The sequence below is a fragment of the Ambystoma mexicanum genome, chromosome 3p (assembly GCF_040938575.1).
Source record: "Ambystoma mexicanum isolate Mex_15411 chromosome 3p, UKY_AmexF1_1, whole genome shotgun sequence".
Lineage (NCBI taxonomy): Eukaryota > Metazoa > Chordata > Amphibia > Caudata > Ambystomatidae > Ambystoma > Ambystoma mexicanum.
Genome location: NC_090925.1, coordinates 776,232,155 through 776,257,514, shown reverse-complemented (window position 1 = coordinate 776,257,514; position 25,360 = coordinate 776,232,155). Strand labels below are relative to the sequence as shown.

The 25,360-nt window shown below is 46.9% G+C and overlaps 1 protein-coding gene across 2 annotated transcripts in view; it reads right to left on the bottom strand.

Moving 5' to 3' along the window:
* PPIL3 (peptidylprolyl isomerase like 3) overlaps window positions 1–25,360 on the bottom strand; it is a 293,216-nt gene that overhangs the window by 45,936 nt on the left and 221,920 nt on the right. For both annotated transcript variants that reach the window (XM_069651737.1, XM_069651736.1), the window contains one exon: window positions 10,066–10,133. In XM_069651737.1, coding sequence (XP_069507838.1) covers window positions 10,066–10,133 — 68 coding nt within the window. The remainder of the gene's footprint in view (window positions 1–10,065; window positions 10,134–25,360) is intronic.

Sequence of the window (25,360 nt, the reverse complement as noted above, 5' to 3'; positions counted from 1 at the left end):
TGCGAGAGAAGACCCTCTCTGTACGGTAGACGAATTGGAGGATGGATGGACATGTCCAGGACTCCAGGAGGATGGACCACGTTCTCCTGGCCCAATCCGGGGCAATTGGGATCATGGTCTTCCGAAACCTTCTCAACTCCCTGAACATTTGAGGAATGACAGGGACCGGAGGAAATGCGTACAGAAGTGGGAACTCCCAGTCCACTACGAACGTGTCTCCTAGAGCTCCTCTCGGGGGAAATTCCCTTGAGAAAAATCTGTCGCACTTCCTGTTGATACTGGTGGCGAACAGATCCACTTGAGGGGTTCCCCAAAGGGCGAAGATCTCTTGAAGGACTTCCTGAGCTATCACCCACTCATGGGAGACTGTGTTCTGCCTGCTCAGAAGGTCCGCTGTCAAGTTCTTCTCTCCGGCTAGGTGAATTGCCTATAGAGAGATTCCTTCCTGAATTGCCCAAAACCAGAGTTGCATCGCCTCTCTGCACAGTGGCAGTGACCCTACGCCTCCTCTTTTGTTGAGGTAGTGTATGGCCACTGTATTGTCCGTCATTATCAGGACGTTTCTCCCCCGTACAGACGGCAGAAAAGCCTTCAGTGCCAGTCTGATGGCTCTCAGCTCCAACAGGTTGATGTGTAGTCTGGACTCCGATGGAGACCAACGACCATTGATGGTCAAGTCGTTGGCATGGGCTCCCCACCCCGTGAGTGAGGCGTCTGTGACTACTGTTATCTTCGGCCTTGGTTGCCAAAACAGTTCTCCTTTCAAGATGTTCTCTGGATAGGCCCACCATTGAAGGTCGTGGGCTACCTTGTCCGGAATCCGGAGGAGATCTGTCATCCTCGCTGAGAATTGTGACCACTGAGTCCTCAGTGCCCAATGAAGGGATCTCATTCTCAGGCGAGCCTCTGGCACAAGGGATATGCAGGATGCTATGAGGCCTAGCAACCTCAAAAAGTCGTAGGCTGGGAGACGTTGGGCATTTTGAAACCTGGTGACCATCTGCAGAATATCTTGAGCCCTCACCTCTGGTGGCGAGGCTTTTCCCAGGGACGTGTCCAGGACTGCTCCAATGAACTGGAGTCTCTGTGATGGTATCATCTGTGACTTCTTTAAATTGAGGGAGAAGCCCAGCTTGTGAAGGAAGTGGAAGACATAATCTAGTTGGATCCGAGCTTGTTCCGAAGAAACTGACGTGAATCCCTTCCCTCCTTAGACTTGCAGCCACAACCGACATTAGCTTGGTGAAGACCCTCGGGGCGGAGGTCAGCCCAAATGGCAGAACTCTAAATTGATAATGAGAGTTGCCAGTTGTGAACCTCAGGTACTTCCTGTGCTTGGGATGGATTGGCACATGGAAATAAGCATCCTGAAGGTCCAGAGATACCAACCAGTCCTGAAGCTGGAGGGCCTGAAGGATCTGAGAGAGAGTTACCATCTTGAACTTGTCCTTCCTGAGGAACTTGTTCAATTCTCGTAAGTCCAGGATGGGTCTCAGTCCTCCGTCTTTCTTTGGTATGAGAAAGTAGGGGGAGTACCAGCCCTTGTTCCTGTCCGCTACAGGTACCGGTTCTATGGCAACTTTCTCTAGCAGGTCTACAATTTCCTGCAAGAGGAGCGGATCCGGCACTTTCAGAGAGCTGTTCCCCGGTGGATGGCTCTGAGGGATGCGTAGAAAAGGCAGGCAGTAACCTTGGGCAACTGTCTCCAATGCCCAAGCATCTGACGTAATAGCCTGCCATTCTGTCAGATGGTGAGTTAACCTGCCCCCTACAGGTGTCTTGTGATGGGAGACCCCAGAGTGGTTTGGGAGCGGCTGATGCAGTTGCCGAAGGTAAAACGAAAGGACCTTCCTCTCCAAGAGGATCCTGAGGGACGAAAATTTGTTTGCCGGATTGCAGCTCCTAGTGACTTGGCTGCTGCTTTAGATGTTTGCAGTTTTTCCAAACTGGCATCCGCCTTTTTACCAAACAGGGAATAGCCGTCAAAGGGCCTATTTAAAAGTCTTTCCTGTACGTCAGAAGCAAAGCCGGACTTTCTCAACCACGCATGCCTGCGGATTGTGGTACTTGCCGCCATGGCCCTGCTGATACTGTCAGCAGAATCAATGCCAGTTTGAAGGGACTCACACATTGCATCTTTACCATCTCTGATGAGATTTAAAAATGCGTCCCTTTCTTCTCCTTCCTGGAGGCAGTCAGCCGCTGATGAAGCACACTTCCAAAGAGTGTGGTTGAACCTAGCGAGTGTACAAGTCGCATTAATAGATTTTAAAGCCATGCTACAGGCCGAGAAGACTTTCTTAGCCATGGCATCATATTTTTTATCAACCCTATCCTGTGGAGCAGTGGGGTATGCAGATGTACTGCCTGATGAAGTTGCAGCCTGGACCACCAGACTCTCTGGAGTAGGGTGTTTAGATAGGTATTCAGGGTCAGCAGCAGATACCCTATATTTCGCCGACAACCTCTTGTTAACCGCAGGGACAACTTCAGGAGTTTCTCAGTTAGTTAAAATCTTTCTTTGTAAAGCAGAATGAAATGGAACCACAGGATCCTCCTGTGGACCTTTATCCAGAATATCTGTGAGGTCATCCTGTTGAAAAACAGGTGAAGGCGCAGACCAACCCATGAACTCCATAATTCTTGACATTAGGGTTCTATAAGGGGTTTCAGCATGTTCCCCTGGGTCTGGTTTGACAAATTCCACTTCTGGGGAAGTGTCTAGGCCACTTGCTTCCTGTAATACATCCTGAAGGTCTTTCAACCTTCTTTCCTCAGAGGCAAAAGTCTCTGGTTCAGGTGATGTGGTCCTCTGCAGCCCAAAAGGCCTTTCTTGATCAGAATCTTCCCTTTCTTCATAAATTGAAGTTAAGGGGGGATGCTCTGGCCTGTGAAATGGTATAAAACCCATCTCTAAAGCAGAGGGAGCCATCATCAGTGGCCTTGAAAAGGTCGATGTCGTCGACGCCGATGTAAAAATCCTCGAAGGCGCCGACAAAGGTGTCGAGAAAACTGGAAGAGGCCTCGAAGAACTCGAGAGGATCGGAATCCTGCTCGAGGATGTCGACGACGTTCTCGACATCGTGTCGGAGGCTCTCGGTGTAACCATTGGCTGTGGAGTAGCCGTGGGTTTTTCTTTTATCGCGTCGATGTCGGCGTCGACTCGATCGACGGATGCGTCGAAGAACCCTTCGATAACGGCGTCGATATATGCTTCGAAGGGGCTTTCGACGATGGCGTCGAAGATGCTTTACTTCCTGATGGCTCATGGCGCTTTCGGGTCGACTCTTTCGCCGGGTGCTTCGACTCGCGGCGTTTAGATTTTTTGGGCTTTTCACCCGGGGTATCACCCTCAGCTGACTTCGAGGGGGTCGAGGCCGCTTTCTCAAAGACGCTTAGCATCTTTTTTCTGAATTCCTCCCACTCAGCCTGAGAGCTGTGTTTTGTGGGGCAATGTACTCTTTCAGGGGAACTAGAAGACGACGACAAAGGAGATCTTCTACGTCTCTTTTTCGAGTGTCTAGACCTCGACGAGTGGTGGGAGCCACTTCGAGACCTAGACCGAGAATGCTTTCGACGGTGAGGAGACGAATGTCTCGACTCTACCGCGGAAACTTTCGAGGAAGTTAAAACTGACTTACCTCTCTCGAGCTTCCCCTTACGCTCCTTCAAGGCTTTTGCCGTCATGGATAGGCATTCCTCACACTCCGAACACTGGTGTTCGATTCCCAGACACCACAAACAGATCCTGTGAGGATCCGTCAACAACATTTTCTTCCCACAGTCTCGGCATTTTTTGAAACCGGACCGAGGAGTCGTCGGGTCGGAGGAGGAAGCCATCGAGTACGAGTCGGTTTTCTCGAGGAAATATGAATATATTTCGACTGACGAACTGAGCAACGGTATTCCGAGGCACACAAAGCGTGGAAAAACGGAACTGAGCAACGGACGCTGCGCATGGCCACTTATAGGCATGATGACGTCGGCATCGATACGGTGGCTGTCGAGGAACACCTACTCGACGGACGTCGACACACAGCGCCCTCTACTGGGAAATTTTTTTTCCGAGGCCAGCAAGCTGGAGATACAAATATCATAGATAAGGAATATGTCGGAGGACACAATCCCTTCGAAATCATGATTAACAACCAAGGAAGCAACCAGTATATCCCATGGCCCACAGAACTGGGAATACCACCCACACCATCCAAAGTTGTCAAAAACCTTCAAATCTTAATGGACAACGGGCTAGCCCTAGAACTGCCAGCAAACACGATAATTAAGAAATGCTTCTTCCATCTACACACAATCAAAAAGATTCTACCATTCCTCTCCTTCACGCACAAAACACTGGCCCTCATCACATCCAGGATAGACTGTGCCAACAGCTTATACCTCAGAAATGCTGGACTATTTACTGAGGAAACGAATACCGAACACAGCTGCCAGACTTCTCCTCAAACTCTCACGAAGGGAGCACTTCACTCCAGCGCCAAGGATGCTACATTGGCTTCCAGGCAAAAAACAAATCACCTTCAAAACAATGTTTATAACACACAGAGCAATACATCGCGTAGGAGCGGAATTCATACAAAAGAAAATTATCATCTAACAGCCGACACTCGGATCTAGTGATGACATCTGCTTAGAACCTAAACCATACACAAGAAAAAAAAATGGGCAGATCAGCATTCTCTTGCTTAGCCGTAAAACCTTGGCACTCCCTCGACAGAGAAATACAAACTCCCTCCACAGAGAAATACAAACTATGAAGGACCATCTAAAATTCTGAAAACTTCTAAAAACCTGGCTCTTCAGCTCCGAACGGAATGAAAATGATTTAACAACACCCATGGACCATGAAATGAACACACAACTGAAAAGGAGTGGAGAACTGACCGGAGTCAAGAAAAAGACTGTGTCTGCGCCCCTCCCAACGCAGTCCTGCCATTCCCTTGGGGACCTTCTCCCAGGTGATCCTCCCGGCTGGCACCACCCCCAGGGTCAGGATCAGATAGCAGCTGCCTTCCCCAGGCCACCAGCAGGAGAATTTAGGTAGGGCTTTGGTGAGGACCCTGCAGGATTCTTTACAACAGCCAGACTCAATCTTTTAAACATTAGAAAAGTAAGTCCCTTTCTCACCTAGCAATAGTAAATCCTATTGCCGATCACCCAGTCTACTGGTCCATTCTACTACTGGGCCTCCCTCTACTAATTTAACATGGACAAAGGACTCCACTTTGCAACCCAGCTCACACTCAACAACCCATGCATCCTTCTCCCTCACTCCCAAACACTGATCTTCTATCCCTTTGTGGGCACTATCCGTTCTTCCTTTGTATTCTTCCTGCCAGTCTCAATGTCCTTTTGTCCGTGGTAAATGTTCCACCTAACTCCAAAACTCCTTGAAGTGGTTTACTCATTTCGCTATGCAAGGCACCTGGTTTCCAGGACTGCCCTGATCACGTTATGCATCATATGTTGTGTTTCTGTTTGACGCAGAATGTTGTATAAAGCAGTAAGCACAATTTTTAAAAAAGTGCAATAAAGTATTGTGGTGGGTTAGACATAGGAGGCGGACGACTAGACATGATTCAAACATGCTCATCAGAATTTCTTACACAAACCAAACCTCCTCCTCGGACCAACCCTATTTTATCGTGCCAACTGACCCTACCACTAATAAAGAAAAACAAAACAGCCTAGTAAAGTATATGTACTACCCTATATTTGCTTGTGCTGTTGGGCACTTGACCCTATCCCCAAAAAATCTCTTGAAATATTCTTTGAGTTCTCAGGCAGGTCTTCAAGTGACTCCTACAAATTCCAAATGTTCCTAGGTTTCTCGTCGGAATTTCAGGCTGTGCCTACTCTTACAGTTCTAAACCAAAGAGCCCTGGTCTTCCTATCAAAACTGGGCACTCCTGACTCTCCTAGGAATGCTTTATACAAAAACTAGTCTGCAATCCGACTTTGCAGATTCTACAACCCATATTCGGCCCTTCTTGGAGCTTTGCTTTCTCTCCGGGTGTCAGTGTACCTTTTCAAATTATTGTACTCCAGTTCACCCCCTTGGAGTGCTTTTTTTCTCCTCTTGTTTTTGGGGCTGTCCAGTTAAATCATCGAATGAAAAAGGATTGAATGCAAAAGGATCGACACAATAGGGCTGAAAACAAAAGGATCGATTATTTTTTTTAATTCTATATATTTCTTTTGGTTTTCGTATAGGTAAAAAAAATGGTTTTTACCCAAAAAAAAAGGAGTTAGGGGGGGACCCCACAAAAAAAAAAAAATGTCGATCCTTTTGTTTTCGGTACTTTTGAGTCGATCCTTTGACCAGTCGACACTTTTTTTCCGATCCTTTAACCTATAACCGTTTTTGGGAACCCATCAATGGGTATTATATTCACATTCAACTCCTCTGAATGTTTCTCCTTCTCTCGCATTCGTAACCCCTCATGGGTTACTATATTCAGTGTCCCCGTCAAGGAGTGGGTTTTATTTCTCCTTTGCATTGGGTAACCACTTGTGGGTTATTATACTTCCCCCTTCTCAGAGTATTTTCCTTAGTGTCTATTTTTCAATAGGCCGACCAGGTCCCTTTGATATTTGACCCACTTGTATTGGGGCCTTGTGTCGGAGTGCTGCAGAGCATAACCGCTGTCCTTCCTCCCCTTGCAGAGTACCATGTGCCTGCTGTTCCGTTGTGCGCTTTGCTGTGGGAGGCGGTCGCACAATCAGAGTTGGAACCTTGTTTCTCAGGTTGTCGACTCCTGTACCCTTTGTGCGGATGCCCTGGTTTGGGCACACCCCTCTGCCGCATCGGTCGGGGGTCAGTCTCTCTCTTCCGGAGACCTTGGAGCTTCCAATACCCCTGGGATCAGCAGTATAAATTGTGGCCCTGACTCCAGTATGCTTTGGCTATGCGCTATTATAGCAGCATCCGCTTTGCACCGCTTCTCTCCAGATGGCCAGCTCCCATCTGTCAACTTGTTCTTTATCAGTTCCTCGATAAAGAGGTAGGGGTTTTGGCCTCTTTTGGTCTCTACAACGAGAGACACAACACAACTGGTCAGGTGGTTCAGGCCTCCAGGAGGAGTCAGCAGCACAAACAAGCAAACTTAAAAGGCTTACTTCACTAGTCTCAAAGGGGGTGGCTCCCTCTTGAGAAAAAGGGATGAGATCCCTGGATTCGTCACAGAATGTAAAAAACAAGTCTCAACTTGAACCAACTCAATATTTGTAAATCGGCTTATATGAAAAACCTGAAGGTGTCTCACACGCTGGCCCCTGAGGATCTGTCATCCAGGTGGCCAGGACACAATCATCGCTACTGGATCCAGTTCCTGGGGGTGGACCAGTAGGGGAGGATCACCTGGATGAGGGGTCTTCGGGAAGTGAGACCCAGACGGTTGAGACCCCCTTCCTTGTAACACCTTTTCCCCATCCTAGCCTGTAGGATACTTAAAAGCTCTACCCTCCTCCCCTTTTACGAGACAAACACTTTTACACCATAACAGGCAACGGACTAACACCAGAGACATTTCCCTGACATGTCCCATCACCAGGGTCAGGCAAAGTCAGGCAATTGACCAGAATCACACACACCCCATGGCCCTTTCCCTTCCCCTTGGGGATAAAAGTGGAGCATGAGAGCACACTACGAGCAAGGTGAATGGCATAACGAGACAGCTATCCCAGTGCGGCAATTCGAGAGGAGCAGAGAACCAAAGGGACGACAAGGAGAGAAGTGACCTTGCCTTTCTGACCCAGACCCGCAAAGCCTCTGTGGAATGAATCACAATATCTTGAACAATAGCCAGTGTGTGTTGCAGCAGATGTCAACGGTACACAAAGCCCTCCTACACTGATCAGCAGGACAGGGAGAGACACTTGCTACCATGGTACCATCCTTGACTCCCGAGACAACAAAAAGGAAGTGGTTCATCATAGCCTGTGAGTCGAGGGGAGCACCATGAAGAAACCGAACTGTGTTGAATGAAAGCAGCAAATAGAAAATTAAGGGAAGTTGAAAGAACTGTTTACACCTTAGGGGGAAACCAGCTGCAGAGGGGTTCAGCACCATGTGGGTGCACACTCGAGAGACTCGGATTCCCCTTTTTTGTGTTGAAACTACAAATACCAGAAGGCCACAGGAAAGCCGCCAGGAATCGGTCAATGTAGTCATACCAGGGTCTAGCAAAATCCCCTGTACAGTTGAAAGTCTTTGACTGACAAACGATTGGAAAACTAAGGGAAGCGAATTCCACGGTTCTAAGTGATCTGACCGCGGCTGATTTTGCAGCGGCTGGAAAGTTTGCATGAGAAAGGTGCGAACTACCAAAATTTGCACCTTTCTCATGCAAACACACTTACATACTACAGCGGCTTCAGGGGTTTCCCTCGCAACCCCTGCTCACTATACCACACAGTGGGCCTCATTACGACCCAGGCGTTAAGGGTTAACGCCGTCGTTAACCCTTAACGCCTATTCTGATTTTAACGGCTGCTCTTAGCAGCCGTTAAAATCCATGGTGCTAACCTGCCATGATGCTAATTACGCCACCGTAATTTACGGTGGCGTAATTAGCGCCTTCCCCACTCCCATTATGCGCTATGGGGCAAAAATGGGAATGGGGAAGGGAAAATGGGAAATGGGGATTTACCGCCCCACTCACCTTGGAATGGGGCGGTAAATCCGCCATCCACCATGGTGTAAATATAGTTTACACCATGGTGGTAAAGTTGGCGCAATTAGCGCCTGGGTCGTAATGACCCTCAGTATAGTGAGCGGGGTGTTGCAGGGGACACCCCCGCAGCCCCTGCAGTCTTTTTATTTTTTTTTACTTACCTGCAATGCTACCACCAAATGTTCGAACTTTTGGTGGTAGCATTGTTCTGTCGTATTGTATGGCCGGACCTTTTTTTTCGGTCTGATCGTACAATACCAATCCCGCATAGAACCAAGTACAAGTAACTGCAAGGCTGGCAATCATGAACCAGACGGAGGGATGCCTGCAAAGCAGGGCGAAGCATGATGCCTCAATGAGCATTTTGCTGACAAGAGTTAACCCAACAGAAGGATGTCCACAGTGGATTGTCTAAAAGGACATTAAGGCTTGTGAATGCCACAGGTGAAATTGTTTTGGAGAAAAGCCAATGTTAACCAGACGGAGAGAGGCTAACAGTCAAAAGGGGTTTGAGCCCAGAAGAGGGGGATCCAGAGGTGAAAGTCCTCAACCAGCTTACGTAAGGAAAGGATCTTTTTGTTTGTTATTTTGAACACATCAGGTCCTCAGAGGCAAGAGACTTTTTATAGAAAATGGACTTGACCACCCAAGGCCTGGATACCGGAGAACGGAACTGTAGTCTCGTGCTGGGAAAGCTAGAGCGTGTGCTGTACTGAGGACTCCTGCCTTGTCCCGTGCTCAAAACGTGGGGAAGGGAGACCGCCGGCTACCACACCAATTGTGAACACTTCTTTCTTTCTTGTGAACCCTATCCCACACACATTTTGTATTTAGCTGTAAGGATTGGCAATAGGTTTTTCTTAGTATAGGCCCTTTTATTTGACAAGACGCCACTAGGACTGCCTTATTATTTGACGGTCTTAGCTTGCTCTCATCTTAGATTTAGGTTTAGATTAGGTGTCTTTCCAACCTACCAATACAGTTTAATAAACTGTGATCACTTGGGTCTGCCTTTACTGTTGCCACCATGAGTTCCTTACACTTATCTGAAGAAGTTTGAATTTTAGTTGATTTCACTTATATACAAAGTAATCAAGATCATATGGTTGCAAAGTGTATCGAATTGCAGCAAATTCCATTAAAAACCCAAGTTAACCTGGTGCCGGAAAGGTAATCAATTTTGAGTACATGGGCCATTAAGAAAAACTAAAAGGTATAGGGATGTGAACCAGCAAGTTAAGATGTATTCTGCAAAGTTATGGTAACACATTTCAGGTATTGTCTTTGACCGCCACTCAACTGATCATACCTGCATATAAACTATTTATGGGTATATATGGGGAGAAAGTAGGTTTGAAATTCAATTTAAAATTACCTTGAGATATTCACTGTATTCATCATCAAACTTCTTGCCCCAGATACTGTTTCCACCTTTGCCAGATCCTGTTTGTATAGGAGAAAAAAAGGATCATGACATTTAACAATGATGACATATTTCCGGGTTGCAGTCTACTTCAAGCTACAATGAAAAACAAAATTGCAACCTGGGGCGCCAGTATTGATAGCTACATTGATGTTTTAATACAAACTCCATGCATAGATAAGGTTTAATAATGGTCCATTTTTGTAAATAACAGCGTTTCAGGTCAAATTATAAAATATTCACTGTTCCATATCAGGCACATTTTCTCTTTTCCAACATATTATTGGCATATATGCCATAAAGGGTTAAGACCCAGAGCTATGGCATAGCAAATCATTTAAGGATCTAGGTTAAAAAAGGGACACATCTGCAGCTGGACCTGCCCTCTGGCTTATTCTACCATTTCTTTTCTACCCATGTAGGCGGATTAACTGGCAGTTATAAACCACCTATCGGGGGTAAGGATGCATATTTATTTTCAGTCACTTTCCTCGTTTGCACTTTGCCGTTGTAATTGTTTTTTATTTTATTAAATGAGGAGTGTCCTTCTCTGACTGTCACCCTTGGCAATTAGCAAGGTTCCAACTGTAATCCCCAAAGCGGTTTTATTCTCCATTGTTATTTTATAGTTGGGAACTGTAGAGATGGATTTCTAGGATCTGGTAAATTATGGTGAATAGGGAGAGTTTAGACAAAATCCAATCAAGGTAGCAATATAGAGCAGTAAATGCTTACTCATGCGAGTGGGGCCAGGGGCCCCCAACGAGGCCACACAGCATAGTATACAATAATTCAATTTAGACAGTCAGTTATAAAAATACAATTATTTATTTAGGCTTTTAGAATACTCCGAAGAAATGAAACTAGCAGGTAGTACGATCACACAATGCTCTATAATACAAATATATACAATCACCATTAGGTTCATTTAATAGACATCATCAAATAACTACATCAAGCAATGCAGGTAAGTGATGTAGAGGTAATACAAATATGGGATACAATCACAAGTACAATATCCTAACTTTAGAATTCCAAACCGCAAGATGAATGGGGCCTTGTGCCCAAACATCACATGATCCAACAAAATGTTTCTCACAGGTACGAGTTTGCTTTAAAAAGGATGGAATGGGCTTGGAGGGGGCGGTTCAAATTAATTAAAAGTTCAACAATTTACCCAAGGATAGGAAAGTTTCTCCTTTCTGCCAGACCCAAAGCTAACCAAGCGGCAAGATACCCGACCCAGGTTCGACAACCAAAGGTTGAGTGGAGGGGAGATTGGAGACGAAAGGACTTGTTCCCAATGTTATCGTATGAAGCATGGCGGCCGGTGGGGGGTGGGGGGTACAGACATAGGTAAACCTACTTATTGTAGACTCAGATTTTCCCAGATGTTGTGAAGGATCATCTGGGGGTTTGATCTTCTGCCCTTTGTTCTAGTGAGAGGTGGCCAGAGGTTGCAGGTTTGAGTATTTTTCTTCAAGGGTGTAACTGCAAGATGCAATCTCCATAGGCAAAGAAATGAAGAATCCAACTATGCAGACCTCTTCAGGAAACTGAGCAGGATGAAGGATGGGGAGTTTCAGCAATGATCACAGTTTGCAGTCGACAAGCGTCATTCCAGTTACCGTCACAGAAGCCGTGCCAGGAAAGGTTCCCTTGAAAATAGAAAGCTGGAATTCCAGGAGAAGGAGACTTGTGGCACAAGCTGGCCGCTACCAATGTTCCGGGCTTGAACGCGGAACAGCAATGGTTCTGTCGAGGTAACCTACGAGAGACCTGGTCAGTACACCGGGCAGTCCAGGACTACTTAGAAGGTTCTGAAGCGCTGGATCCTTGAGAACGCATTGAGGCTACTTGGTTTCACTAGGCACTGTACAGCCATGTACCTCTTAAGAGCCACTTTTACTGTGTTTAAGAAGTTCCCACCTTGTTTCGGCCATAGAGAACAATAGGACAAATCCAAAGAACTAGCACAATTATGGGGAAAAAGCTAGTCAGGTTTTTACCCCACTAGTGTACCAGAAGGGGCAGCCAAACTAAGAGGACTACAGGGGAGAACCCTCAATAAGAGTCCAGCAGGCCAGCAAGAGCAGGTTCTGCTGGGTATGCCACTCCAGACAATAGAAAGCATGGTAGGTTGGGGTGGTGGTGGCTGCAAAGCCCCACTACTCCCAGAACCAGGGGACTTCGGATGAAGAATCCAAAGAATTTGCTGACTGGTAGCAAAAATGATGGCTGATAAAGATAGCAGTCCTTTTGAGAAAACCTTAATGTGTTTTGGAGGCCATTACACACCTGCGTCCAACCCCCACACACTGGCCTCGACACCTTTGCGTCACCACCTACCACACCCAGTTACATTATGTTCCCCTGTTAGGGAGAATTCTCGGACATGTGCTAATTCCCTTCTACCTAAGAGACCCCCAGCTCTTTTGCTGGACTTTAGGACTTTACATTTTTTATTCTGGAGACAGCGAGACCTTTTTGCCCACTCTCTCATGTATTTTTATCTGGTTTGAAGCCTGTTTCTCTTTTGGTTTTGGAGTCCGACAGACTCCAGAGGCATCATCTTTTTGTATTATGACACACAGCACCCTCAAGTGCAGTGTCACAGAAAAATCCTTTGGATTTCTGCTAAGGTTTAAATACCTTGTTTCCAAGAGTAGTAAAGTGAAATTGACTTTACTTACATTTTTCCCCTTAAAGACCCAGCACACACAATCTTACAATAGGGTTCTGAAGGGGTTACTTAGTATCCCCTTTGTCCATCTTCTCATGTAACAATTTTATGTTACCCTTTCTACAATTAATGCCTGGTGGAAGTGGTTTACTTTTTCCTACCAATGTGTGTTTTTACCACAGGCTGCGTTCGCATCTGCATTATAGCACCCATGGTGCCCATTTTGTCAAAATGGCCCTGGTCTTCTTTTTTTTGTCATTTTGCGTCATTTTCACCATTTCTTGTTGGAAAGGTCCTTCTCAAGATTTACTACGTGCGCCAAACCAGGTTTGTCCCTTTGTTCGTTTTGTCTTTGGCAGGATTCACTGGTAAACCCCGCCTCTGGCTCCAGCGTGTCTGGCAGGGCAGGAAGCACTCCCTGTGCTTAGTCTCCTTGGTTACAGGAATGCACTCAAAGGTGATTGGCCAGCTGGCTGTCCTTGCAGGACAGCCACCCTGCTGTCTGAGTAACAGATAGGCTGCAAATGAATGGAACGAATTGCATAAAAGGCAAGGTCTTTTGCAAGGAAGGCAGAGTTGACCACTGGACAAAGGAACGGAAGAAAGTAACTGGAAGAGAAGCTTGCTGCACCTCCTGGAGCGTTGGTTTGCCCGGTGAAGCGCTGCTGCAGTGCTGAAGCTCCAGTTACGACAGACTAGAGAAACCCGGAAAGGACGACTTCTCCCCTTGGGTTGGGGGGACCAATTGACCCCAAGACTAACTACACTGGAACCCCCCCTCTCTGCTGGTTGTACTTCCATTGCTGCTACAGGAACTTAGTGCCAGGGGGGCAGGAACACCAGAATCAAGTGCATTGCCTTTAAGCCAGACCCGAGCTTCAGGAAGATCTTCCAGACCCCCTCGAAGCAGCACTAACCAAGCCTGAGCCACCTCAACAGAGTGCTGGACCCCAGAAGCAAGAAAGTCCACAAGGTGTCCAAGAACCGCGGTGGCGCTATTTGCGAGTAGCTGAAACTGCGAAGTGCCACTGATCTGAAATGTGCCCATTGCTGCCGCCGCCCAGCAACAGCAGGGTCTGCATGACTGCAATGGGAACAGAAGCCAGCTGGAACCTTTTTCTTCAGACTCAAGGTACTGTAAACTAGGGGTACTTACCGCTTGTTGTGTGTTGCTTACTTGTGCTCACTGGAGCTTTGCAGTGGCTGCCCTTTGCAGAGTTTCTTGCAACTTAGTCCTTCACAAGCCTCCCAGCTTGGGAACCAATAGCGATTTATTTTTACAACAAAACTCTCTTTAACATTATGGAAGACTTTTGAATATCTTCAAGAAGTGCCTCAGCTCCCCTAGACTTTGCTCTAGTGACATTGGCTGTCCTGGCTCCCTGAAGACTCTTCTTACCCTCTGACTGGGTTGACCTATCCCTTAAAAAAGTCATGCAGGCCTTACTTGTATAGCTGGCAAAGGGTTAATCCATATTGCGTTGGGGGATTCTAAAGTGCTTACTTGTTTGAGAAACGTGTTAACAATTGTTTCCTTCCCTGATCTTTTCATATTTACAACAACTTCAGTATTACCTTTTACGTGTCAAAAGTGATATATTAATGTCCAGTGTCCTAGCAATTGATGTCACCTGAGGGTGTAGGAAGTGTCTGTGTGCCATCCCAAAAGGGCATCTACTTACTTAACTGAAGGAGTGTATTGTTGACGTATATTTAAGTGTTGCATATTGCTCCCTTCTAAAGAAGGCTTATTTTAAAACTGACTGTTAAATTAATCAAAAATTATTCTAATCAAGAAACCTTGAGATTAAGAGTTATTTGAATTCAGGTCACTGTGACCGTCTATATTGCAACCCTACAGCTCACATTGACCCCTCTTGAGATAAGCCTGGCTGCTCAATCACTCTACCAACTTGTGTAGTACAGGCCTATACCAAAGGTTGGGTTAGCTATTGCCACGAGGACAAGACTGGTGTAGTCTCCCACAAGGTTACTACATACAATCTTGCCTAACACTGTTGGCAGGCGGTGAGGATCTATTGTAGAGTTGGTACATCAAGTATTTTGCTTTGTTTGTGTTCAATTTAACCCCCACAAGGCTAGGCTCCATCAGAAAAGCAATTGTAATATGCCAAATATGGATAACTTCAGTCAGGAAGCCCTGATCATTTTAACAGTGGATCCACTGAAAGAAAGTCAGGAATCTTACTGTAAAAGGAAAGAAAAAGGAGTTGATTACAAGGTTATTGAATCACCAGAGTTTGGGTATTAGGCCTGTAACATCACTAAACCAGGAAATGTGGAAAATGATAATGAGGATGATAGTTCAGAATCTAACTCTCATGTACAAGAGGAGTCGAGGAGGTAGAGGAGTCCCAGGGTGGGAGAACCTCCCCACCACAGCCTGAGCTTTTGCCTCAAGCCATGTGCACTGGGACCCCACAAGGTCCAACACAGAGTCCAGAATATGTGTCTCTTGAAACAATGTGACTTGAATTGGAATTCAAAAGGTTGAAAGCTCAAACTTAAGCCACACATCAGGACATTGAACTCAGGGAAATGGAAATGCAGCATGCTTTTTATATTAAAAGATTGTCTCTTGAAAAGGATTCCCTGCCAGGGTCGTCTATGTCTTCCAGTCCCAGGAGGCCTTGTCTGCCCAAAGAAGCAGTGAGTATGTATGATGTGGAACCTGATATTTTGGATTGGTTGGGTGCTTTTGAGTACAATCACATGATTCAGGTCTCACATAGAATCAGCTGATTATGTGGCTTTTGTCTAGGCTTCCCCAGGTTGCAACTGATGCTGTAATTGAGGTGGGAGAACTTGAAAGATAGGATTATGAGAATGTGAAGCTGGCCTTAATCTCCAGATTTGGGAAAACTCCTTCCCAGTACCTAAAGAGGTTTAGGACCCTCAAAAAGACTGATGGTACCCCTTGGGCTACCAGGGTGTGTGAATGTTAGATAGTTGGGTTAAGGGTTACAGAGTGAACAACTTCGAAGGAATGAGAAATCTGTTTTTGTTGGAATCTATTTTTGATGCCTGCACTCCTGAGCTGAGACATCACTTGGCTGACTCAAAAGAGAGATTGATCCCAAGAAGTTAGCAAAGGCTGCTGACTTGTGGGTTGCCAACAGGGCCACACACAAGGACGCTGGGGCCACTCACAAAAAGGATGAGGGGAAGCAGCACAAGAAAGAGTGAAAAGAGAATTCTAATTCCAACCATCCAAAGGAGGGCCACAAAGGGTAAGCCACATGGGAAACCTGGTCAGTCTAGTGAAACCTCTGGTGCCAAACCAGATGAAAACCAGTAGAAGCCCCCATTCCAAAGAATATTTGGTAAATGTTATGCTTGTGTGTCAACTGACCATGTGAAGGGGGATCCCAGATGTAAGGGTAAACCTTCAGGGGTCCACCTTGCCTCCTTAGCCTTCATCCCTGAGGGTCTGTGGGAACAACAGAATGTAGTTGCGTATAACTATTCCAGATAACACAAAAGACTATTACAAGGACAGTATACTTGTGTATGGCCAGGAGACTCCTGCCATTAGAGACACTGGGGCCAGCATTACCGTGGTTGATGAAAGTTTTCTCAAACATGAGGATGTTGCTAAGGCACCCAAAAGGTCCCACTAAACTTGCTGGAGGCTCAATCAAGATGGTTCCAATACTGCCAGCTCTCATCCAGTGCAATAATATGACTGTAGGAATACCTGTCAGTTTACAAAATGAGGTGCCTGGGAGAGTCATGTTGGGGAATGACAAAGACTCTTGGGAGTTGTACCAATCACCCCGAGGCCTTCCAGTAAAAGGAAGCAGGAGCAGACTAGATGGCCAGACAGGCAACTTTAGATGACTTTCAATGGGAAGTTACAGAGGTACCTATAACTCCCAGTCCACAGGAAGGACAGCCTTCTAATTCTAGGCCAAAGAAAGAGAAAGGGTAAACCCAACGTCTCAGGAAAGAAGAAAAGTATCACACCTGTTCAAAAGACAAGGACATCCGAGAGGACAGTCCAAGGTAACACCTTTGACCCCTCCACCAGCTGAGGCTGAGTGGGAGGACCAACCAGAAAATGGTGAATCAGCTACCAGTGAAACAGAGCTGGAAGAAGCCCTTCCCTATGTTGGAGATCTGGATCCTAAAGACCATCCTGAGCTGCAGGCTTTGCTTGCAGAAGGTGGACCCTCTAGGGCAGACTTCAGCAAACGTCAAAGAGAGTGTCCTACCCTTGAAGGTCTTCGCCAACAGGCAGCTTCCCAGCTCGAAGGGAAAGAGTCATGGAAGCACATGTTGTACTGGGAGGATGGCCTCCTCTACAGTTACCCTATTGAGTCTACCCAAGGAGACTACAGAAGATTTTTAGTGCCCCAGGTGGCGAGACCTCAGTTTCTACATTTAGCCCATCAGATTCCTCTGGCTGGTCACTTAAGTTTTAAGAAGACCGAGGAGAGGATTTCTCTGTATTTCTACTGGCCTAAGATGGGGCCTGATGTAGATAAATTCTGTAGAAGCCGTCACACTTGTCAGACTTCTGGCAAGAGTGGAGCCACAAGTGTGGCACCCTTGGTGCCTCTCCCAGTGATGGGAATTCCTTTTGAGAGGGTAGGGATTGACATTGTTGGTCCCCTTGAACCTTCCACATCTTCAGGCAACCGATTTAGATTGGTTGTGGTAGACCATGCTACCAGATATCCTGAAGCCATACCTATGAGGACTGTTACTGCAAGAGCATGATTGGTGCTTTAGAGGAACCCCCTAGAAGAAAGTGGGACCTTCTACTGCCATGCCTTCTCTTTGCGTATAGAGCAGTCCCTCAGGAAGGGGTTTGTTTCAGCCCCTTTGAGCTGCTCTATGGTCTATGGTCATCCAGTTAGTGGTCCATTGGCCCTAATCAAGGAAGGGTTGAAGAGTGCTCCTTCCCTCAAGCCAGTGAGAGTCACCAACTATGTGCTAGGGCTCCGAAAGGAGAATGGCACAAATTATGACAGAAGCTTCACATAAATTGAAAGCAGATCAGGCTCTGGTCAAACATTGGCATGACCAGAAGGTCAACATGGTGGAGTTTACTCCAGACCTGCTTGTTCTAGTTATGGGAGTGGGGATGAGCCACCCTTGGGTGAGACACAGTATTCCCCAGTTCTAATGAACCCAACACCCCAAACCCTGAGGCCTTTGTAGGTTACTACCAGTCCCTTCCCCATCTTTCACATAAATCCATCTCCCAGCAAACACCAGTTAGGTACTGGGACGAGGAAGAGACACACCAGAGCCATGCCACTTCACTTTATTGACTCTTACCCACACAAACATTACTTTGGTACTGGGACGAGGAAGATGCATCAAACACTGAAGAAAGATGGTTGGATTAACAAGAAGCGGTTTAGTCTTTCTGAAACTTCAATTGATGCCAGGAACTTTAAATGGAGGAAACAAGTGTAAGAGAGAGACTTCGGTTTCCTTGTGGAAACACGGCAGGACGAGAGGCAGAGAAGCAGCAGCAGAGAAGCAGGAACCAAAGAGAAGCCAGGTCAAGACTTGCAGGTGAGCTGAGAGAAGCAGAACCAGCATTGTGGAATGCTGCAGAGAAGCTTGGAGCAGAGAGAAGCTCCCTGGGCGTTTGCAGCAGTCACACCGTGAGGACAGTGCTTACTGGTGCTCCAGGGAAGGCAGCAGGTTGAAGTGTACTGGAAAAGGGAACCTGAGGCCGTGAAAAGATGGCGCGAAGCAAGGAGAATCGAAGGAGGTTTTCCAGCAGCACACCGAAGCAGACACGAGTGGCTGCAAACTGGTGAGTCTGCCCCGAAGGCAAGGGGACCTGGGGGCATGTCAATTGTGCAAACAAAGCTGAGAAACAGTGAATATATGACAGGTCCGAGAACAGGGGACCAAGGAATATTAAATAAGCATTATTAACAGTCAGACAGAGATAATTGAGGAGTACTGGAAGTAAAGAATGGTTATGGTGAACATTGCTGGAAGGCAAATGAGCATTGCCATGAGATCAGCAAGTGTTGCCAGATATTAATAAGCATTAGTGAAAGAAATTAACAGTTGAGAAATAGAAACCTGTATCCAAAAGTAAAGTACAAAGAAACCTGGAAAAGGGTGCCAGATGCTTTGGTCAAGTGAATTATAACAGTGTACAAGTTTCCTAGCAGGAGAGTACTGGGAAGCTTATGATGACTTATGAGGAAACTGTGGCATGAAGCAAACACAAGTAAGGTGTGCCGGTTGCATGACCTGTAAAGGGTGGACTGTGTGGTATGACAACTGCACCTAGACAGAGTACACCCAGCCAAGGAGAGTCACTTCTTGATTGAACCAAGGAAAACGTATGTGAACTGCAACAGAGGAACAACTTTATTGAATGATCTAATATGATAAGGCATTTATAAAATGTGCCTGTACACAAGTGTTTCTAGGAGCCACAAGATAAGGGAGGGAAGAAAAAGGGAGGACAAGACAAACAATCCTACTAGGCCTTGTGCCATTCGGATCGCGCAAGTGTGACAATGGAAGTGCAAGGCGAAGGAGAAGGGCGGGTGAGGGGGAAGTTTGAGGGGGGTGTGATCAGGGCAGAATGGCTCTAAGTAAGTGCAGCCAGGGCAGAGGCGGTGGTAGGGGTAGCGGTTACAGCCCCTAAGTGCGCGGGAGGCAGTGCAAAGGAAGACTGATCATGGGGGAGCCTGGTACACAAGTGAGACTGAGTCAACCAAGCAACCAGTCGGTGCAGCAGACAGGTAAGTTAGTAAGGGAGCGAGAGATAAGGCAGAGGAGTAAAGGAGGGTCTTGAGCTGCTTCCAGAATTTAAGGTAGTCCGGCTCAAGTCTGAGGGGCAGCGAGGCTGTTCCAGAGGGAGGCACCTGCAGAGGAGAGAGATCTACCCCCACTTTCTGCCTGGAGAAGCGTCTGACCCTCAGAGAGTTGGAGGTAGCTGAGCAAAGGGCTCTAGAAGGAAGGCATTTCGGAAGAGAGAGTTGGATGTAGTGCGGCCCCCAGCCCCAGAAAGCCTTATGGACGATGCAGAGGGTCTTGAACTGGATCCTTGTAGCCATCAGGAGCCAGTGGAGAGATTTCAGGGCTGGAGGGATACGGTCCCTTGTCTTGAGGCCAAGGATAAGTCTTGCAGGCCTGTTCTGGATTAGTTGCAGGGGGGGGGGCAAAGAGTGGAGGTAGGTAGATTGAGAAAGAGGTTGTTGCAGTAGTCCAGCCTGGAGAGAACCAGGGCTCTGGAGTCAGTGAGCTTCTGGGTGAAAGTGAGAAAAGGTAGAATACCTCTGAGGAGGTGCAGCTGGAAGTGGGCCTTTTTGGCAAGGTCTGTGATGTGAGGAGAGAAGGAGAGAGTGGAGTCAAAGATGATGCCAAGGTTTTTTGCCTCGTAGGAAGGCAAGGTTAACGGGCCCAAGGAGGGAAAGCCAGAGTGAGAGACGGAACGCGGGGACAGGGGTCCCAATGAACAGGATCTCTGCCTAAGGCAAAGATCGTTAGAGAAGCACCAATCCTGAATAGCGGATATACAGTCAAGAATGAGCAAGGGAGGAGAGGAGGCTAAGGGAAGCCTGAAGGAGAGCCGAGTGTCATCGGCATTAACACGGAAAGTTAGAAGAGAAGGAGGAGATCAGGAGGGCCAAAGGGGCCATATAGACACTGAAGAGCCAGGGTGAGAGGATAGAGGCCTAGTGGACACCACATGTGGAGAGAGAGAGGTGGTGGAGAGAAATAACCCAAGTTGGACCTGGGAAGGACGGTCCAGTGAGAAGGTGGTCAGCTACGCCAAGGTCCGATCTGGTCACACTAAGTCGGTTGATCAGGGTGGCGTGATTGACTGTCGAATGCAGAGGAAAGGTCAAGGAGGATGAGGACAGTGGGAGAGCTGGAGTCGAGGTTCGAGAGCAGATCTTCACAGGTGTTCAGGAGAGCAGTTTCCGTGCCTCTGGCTGCCCTGAAGCCAGACTGATGGTCATGGAGGTAGCTAATAGATTCAGTGTGGAGGGTCAGCTGGGGGGTGGCGAGCTTTTCAAGGAGTTTGTCCAGGAAAGAAGTGATATAAATCGGGAGATAGTTTGCATGACAGAAGGATCAGCAGAAGGCTTTGTGCACAAGGGTGTGCTTGTGGAGAGAGGGGAAAGATCCAGTGGGGAAAAAGTGATTCAGAAATTGGTCAAGCCTTGAGCGATGGTGGTAATGTGGTCCTTGATGGTTCTGGAAGATCAAGGGAGCACTGGATCAGACTTGTCTAGAGACATTGTCAGGTGTTGTCAGAGCAAAGGAGGAAAAAGGAAGAGGAGAGGGAAAGGCGGCCAAAGGGGTCCTCAGAGTGGTAGAGGGAGAGAAAGAGTAACGCGAGGACAGGATGGTCTGAGTTTTAGTGGTGAAATGAGGTCAGGGCCGTACAGAGGCCCATGGAGGGAACAAAAGAGGTGCAGACTGCAGTAGGGCTGGCCAGCTCCTTGCAAAAGAGTTTGGCAGTGTTAGATGCCACAGAGATGCAGGCTTTGATATGGACCCTCTTCTTGGAAAGGACAGAGTTTGTATTGCCTTTGGAGCAGGCGGAAGGCCAGTTTGACAGTGGATGTGCCCAAAGCCCTCCACTTCCTCTGGAGAAGCAGGGAAGTGTGCCACAAAGTTGAATTATTTTGGTACTTTTAGAGACTTGAAAGCTTGGGGAAGGGAACTCTTCATTAATAACATTAACCATTTGGACCATGGGGAAGGGAAACCCTTTTTCCACCCAAGAGCTGGAAGAAGCTCTGAACTTTTATTTCGAACACTTCTCATTTGATGCCGACATCGCTACACATTGTATACATTTAGATGTGAGGGCAAGTATAGATTTTGGACACAGACAGACATTTTGCTTTGGACTTACTTACACACACTATCATTAGTTTGTTATGTAGGGAAATCCCACCTTAGCTATTCAGTTGTCTGTCTACTTCATGATACCTTCACAGTCATCAACATCTGTAATTGCATCACCCTGTAATAGAGGCTCAAGTCTGGGAATCCTACCCCACCCAAATCCTCGGGGAGTGCCAATGTGTTGAAGGCAATTTTGGCTTCCTAACCCTGTCAGAGAAAACTGGTCATGTGCACACTTGCATCCTTCAACAACAGTAGGGGCAGCCTAATTGGCAGTATTTGAAACTGATTGAGGACCCCAAGTAGGAAATTAATCTTTAGCGCATTAAGCCGGCCAATCCCTGAGAGTGTGTGCTTGCTCCTAGAGACCATTTCCCCGTAGAGATTTGCAAACAGAGGAGGAAAGTTTACATTACACAGGATCTAGACGCCACTGCACTCAAATATTCAATACTCTCCAATTGAACATCCAAGGCCAATGGTTGGAGTGCAGCTATATCTCTTGCAGATTCCCTATCAAAGGGGAACAATATTGACTACTTCTGGTTGATTTTAAACAGAGAAGTCCAAATATTACCCAATCACCCTAAAAACTGCAGGAACCAATTCATGAGAATTCCTTAAATGGAGGAATATATTATCTGCATACATCCCCAATTTAAAATTCCCTATCCCCCACAAAAATAACCTCATTCAGGGTCGATTTTCTTATTTGCTCTGCAAGGGGTTAGTGGCGAAAGGGTGCACCCTTGCCTTGTGAAGGGTTGGGTTGCCCCCCCATTCCCTTGCCAAATCCAAGCCATAATAAAATTCAGAGTTTTCCTTAAAGTGTCTCCTCCCCCCCCCGGTCTGCATGGAATAAATCCTACCTGATCCGGGTGAACCAGCCAGGCATAAAACATTTGAACCTGGAGGCAATCACCCTAGTGAAAATCTTTGTGTCTAAAAATGAGGGTCTTTCCCTTCCTTGGGAATCTATATTAATACATTCGGGGAGCCCTTCCAGTTTCAAATATAAAGTTAAACAACTTCACCAAGTGGAGTGCCATCACACTAGAAAATGTTTTATAGAAACCAATTCTAAAGCCTTCACCTCCAGGCGCCTTACCATCTGGTATTTGTGTTATAGCCAACAACACTTCCTCTGAGGCGAATGGGGCATCCATTCTAGCCGCTTCCTCCCTACTTAATATTGGGAGTGCGACTTCCCTGAAATAGCACTCCAGATCCTAATAATCAACCACTGTCTACCTTGCGGAGAGAGTCTCATAAAAAGTAGCGCAACCTTTCGCTATTTCCCACCCTCCACTTCTCGTATCCCATCAACCCATCTGTCTGCGCTCGATGCCTCGCTGCTAGCAACGAATCGGCCTTATACCCTTCCTCATAATATTTCTGTTTCAAGTACTGCAATTTTCTGGCTACATGCCCCATTTCCAGCAATCTAAGCTCCTGTCGCTTCTCCTTAACTTCTAACATGAGGCCCACATCTATATCTCCTGAATCCTGAACCCTTCCCGACGCAACTTGGTCCCACACAGTGTCCTTTACCTCCCTTATGGGGAGGAAGGACAGCTCAGGGGCAATGTGTTCATCTTGGAAGCAAGACAACGCAGGGAAACACAGATTTGAATCCCGAGCTCGTGCTTAGAAAGCACTTGTTGGTATAAAGTGCATTATAAAAAAAACAATTATAATTAGAATTATTGAAAGCCCACTCCAGGTTACTTTTCTGCCTCCCACACCATACAAGTGTCCACCTCTCTGGTATCATTAATCTGTAAATATTGCTCAATTGCTCCTCTCAGCTCTTCATTGAACACCACACCTTTCCAGAAGGAATTACTAAATTTCCAAGGTGAGTCACGCACATTCAACTCATCCATTATCAGGTCCATACTAACCAAGTCACGATCCGACCATCCTATGGGGATCACTTCACAAGATTCCACCCTACCCATCATCTCCCTATTTAGGCACAAGTAATCTATCCGTGGAAAGTACCATGAAGTGGCGAACATAATGTGAAACCACAATCATCGGGATGCAACCATCTCCACACGTCAATCAATCCCTGCAAGTCCGAGAGGTCTTTAAGGTACTGTCGACCCTGCAGTAAAACCTAATGTCCTCCCATCCGTAGGGCCAACCTATTTAATTATGGGTCAGCCCATAAGTTGCAGTCACCTCCAAGCATAATGGACCCTTTCTCTCCTGGAGGATCAGCTCCAAAGCTCCTCTACAAAAAGGCCAACTGGCTTTGGTTCGGACAGTACAAAGTTGCCACTGTCACCATACCCTCCCCCCCCATGGTACCAGACACCACCAAGACTTGTCATCCAATCCCCTCTTTACCAATGAATCCCATACCCTCAGCAGCTTAAGAATTCAGATCCCCACGCCTCCCTTCGATTCAGCCGAGGCCCAATAAGCCTGACGAATCTGTGCATTGGGTACACGCCGCTCCTCCCCTACTATAAGCCTAGTTTGCTGTAACATAAGGATGTCAAAACAGTCTCTGAAATTCCCTTGCCACCAAGGCACACTTAGTTGGCATGGCAAGTTCAGGCCTTCACATTTGACGTCACCACTGACAAATAACCCGTCCGCTAACCCCTCCTATTTCCTACCTCGACCATAACTTTTGAGACATTTCCCTTTATTAGTCTCAATGATAAATTCCCCTACCAACCATGTAAACTACTCCCTCCTTCTGCATACCATCCAACCCGACCCCCTCCACACCGCCCACCATCCCCTTCCCCTGTATCCACTAGGCGAGAACAAACCATTGTCTATCTCCGAGACACCCATCAGAACGCACTCCTGGCCTTCCACTGACTAACCATCACTTTCCATGGCCCCCAACCCTAAAACATTTCCCCCCCAATCATGTAACTGTAACAACGTCCCCATACAGCACTAAGGGGCAGTCATCACTACACTGCTGAGGGCATGTTTAGTCTCCAATATTTTCTACCGTCCCAGTCTGTGTCAGACGTCTCTTCACCTCTTGTTGACAGACTTTCCTCAGCCGGCACTTCCTCTGAGAGGTGTTGAATGAGCTGCTGAGCCTCAGTCTGCTCGTGATTCTATAATCCACAACCTTTCCCTCCAACACGAGCGCAAATGGGTAGGCCGACCGGTAACAGATCCCCTTTTCGTTGAGCCACAGCATGAGCAATCGACAGTCCCTCCGATCGGCCAGTGTAAAGTTGGATAGGTCCTGGTAGATGCTCACCACAGTCCCCTCCTATTGCATTGATGTTTCACTCTAAGACTTTGGCCTTTTCCCTGTACCAATGTAATTGAACCACCACATATTTATAACCTTTCCCTAAGCTGCCACCACCACCTCTGTGCACTCTATCAATTTCCACCTCTTTACATACATCCATCTTTGGCAAACAGGGAGTTCACAAGCGCCTTGAACTTTTTCAACACATCCCCTGCCATTTCTCCTTTCTGCTCCTTAAAACCAAGCACCTTCAGATTGTTCCTCCTTTCCCTGAACTCCAGATCGTCCACTTTCAACCTCAATTCCTCCTCTTTATTCTCCAGGTCCAACAATCTGACATCGTACTTAATTTCCACAAGATCAGCGCTGATTATTGTCGATGCCCTCCACTTTGTTTTCCAGTGCATCCACTCTTCCTCGCAGTTCTATGATAGAGGCTTGAATATTTCCTCTGA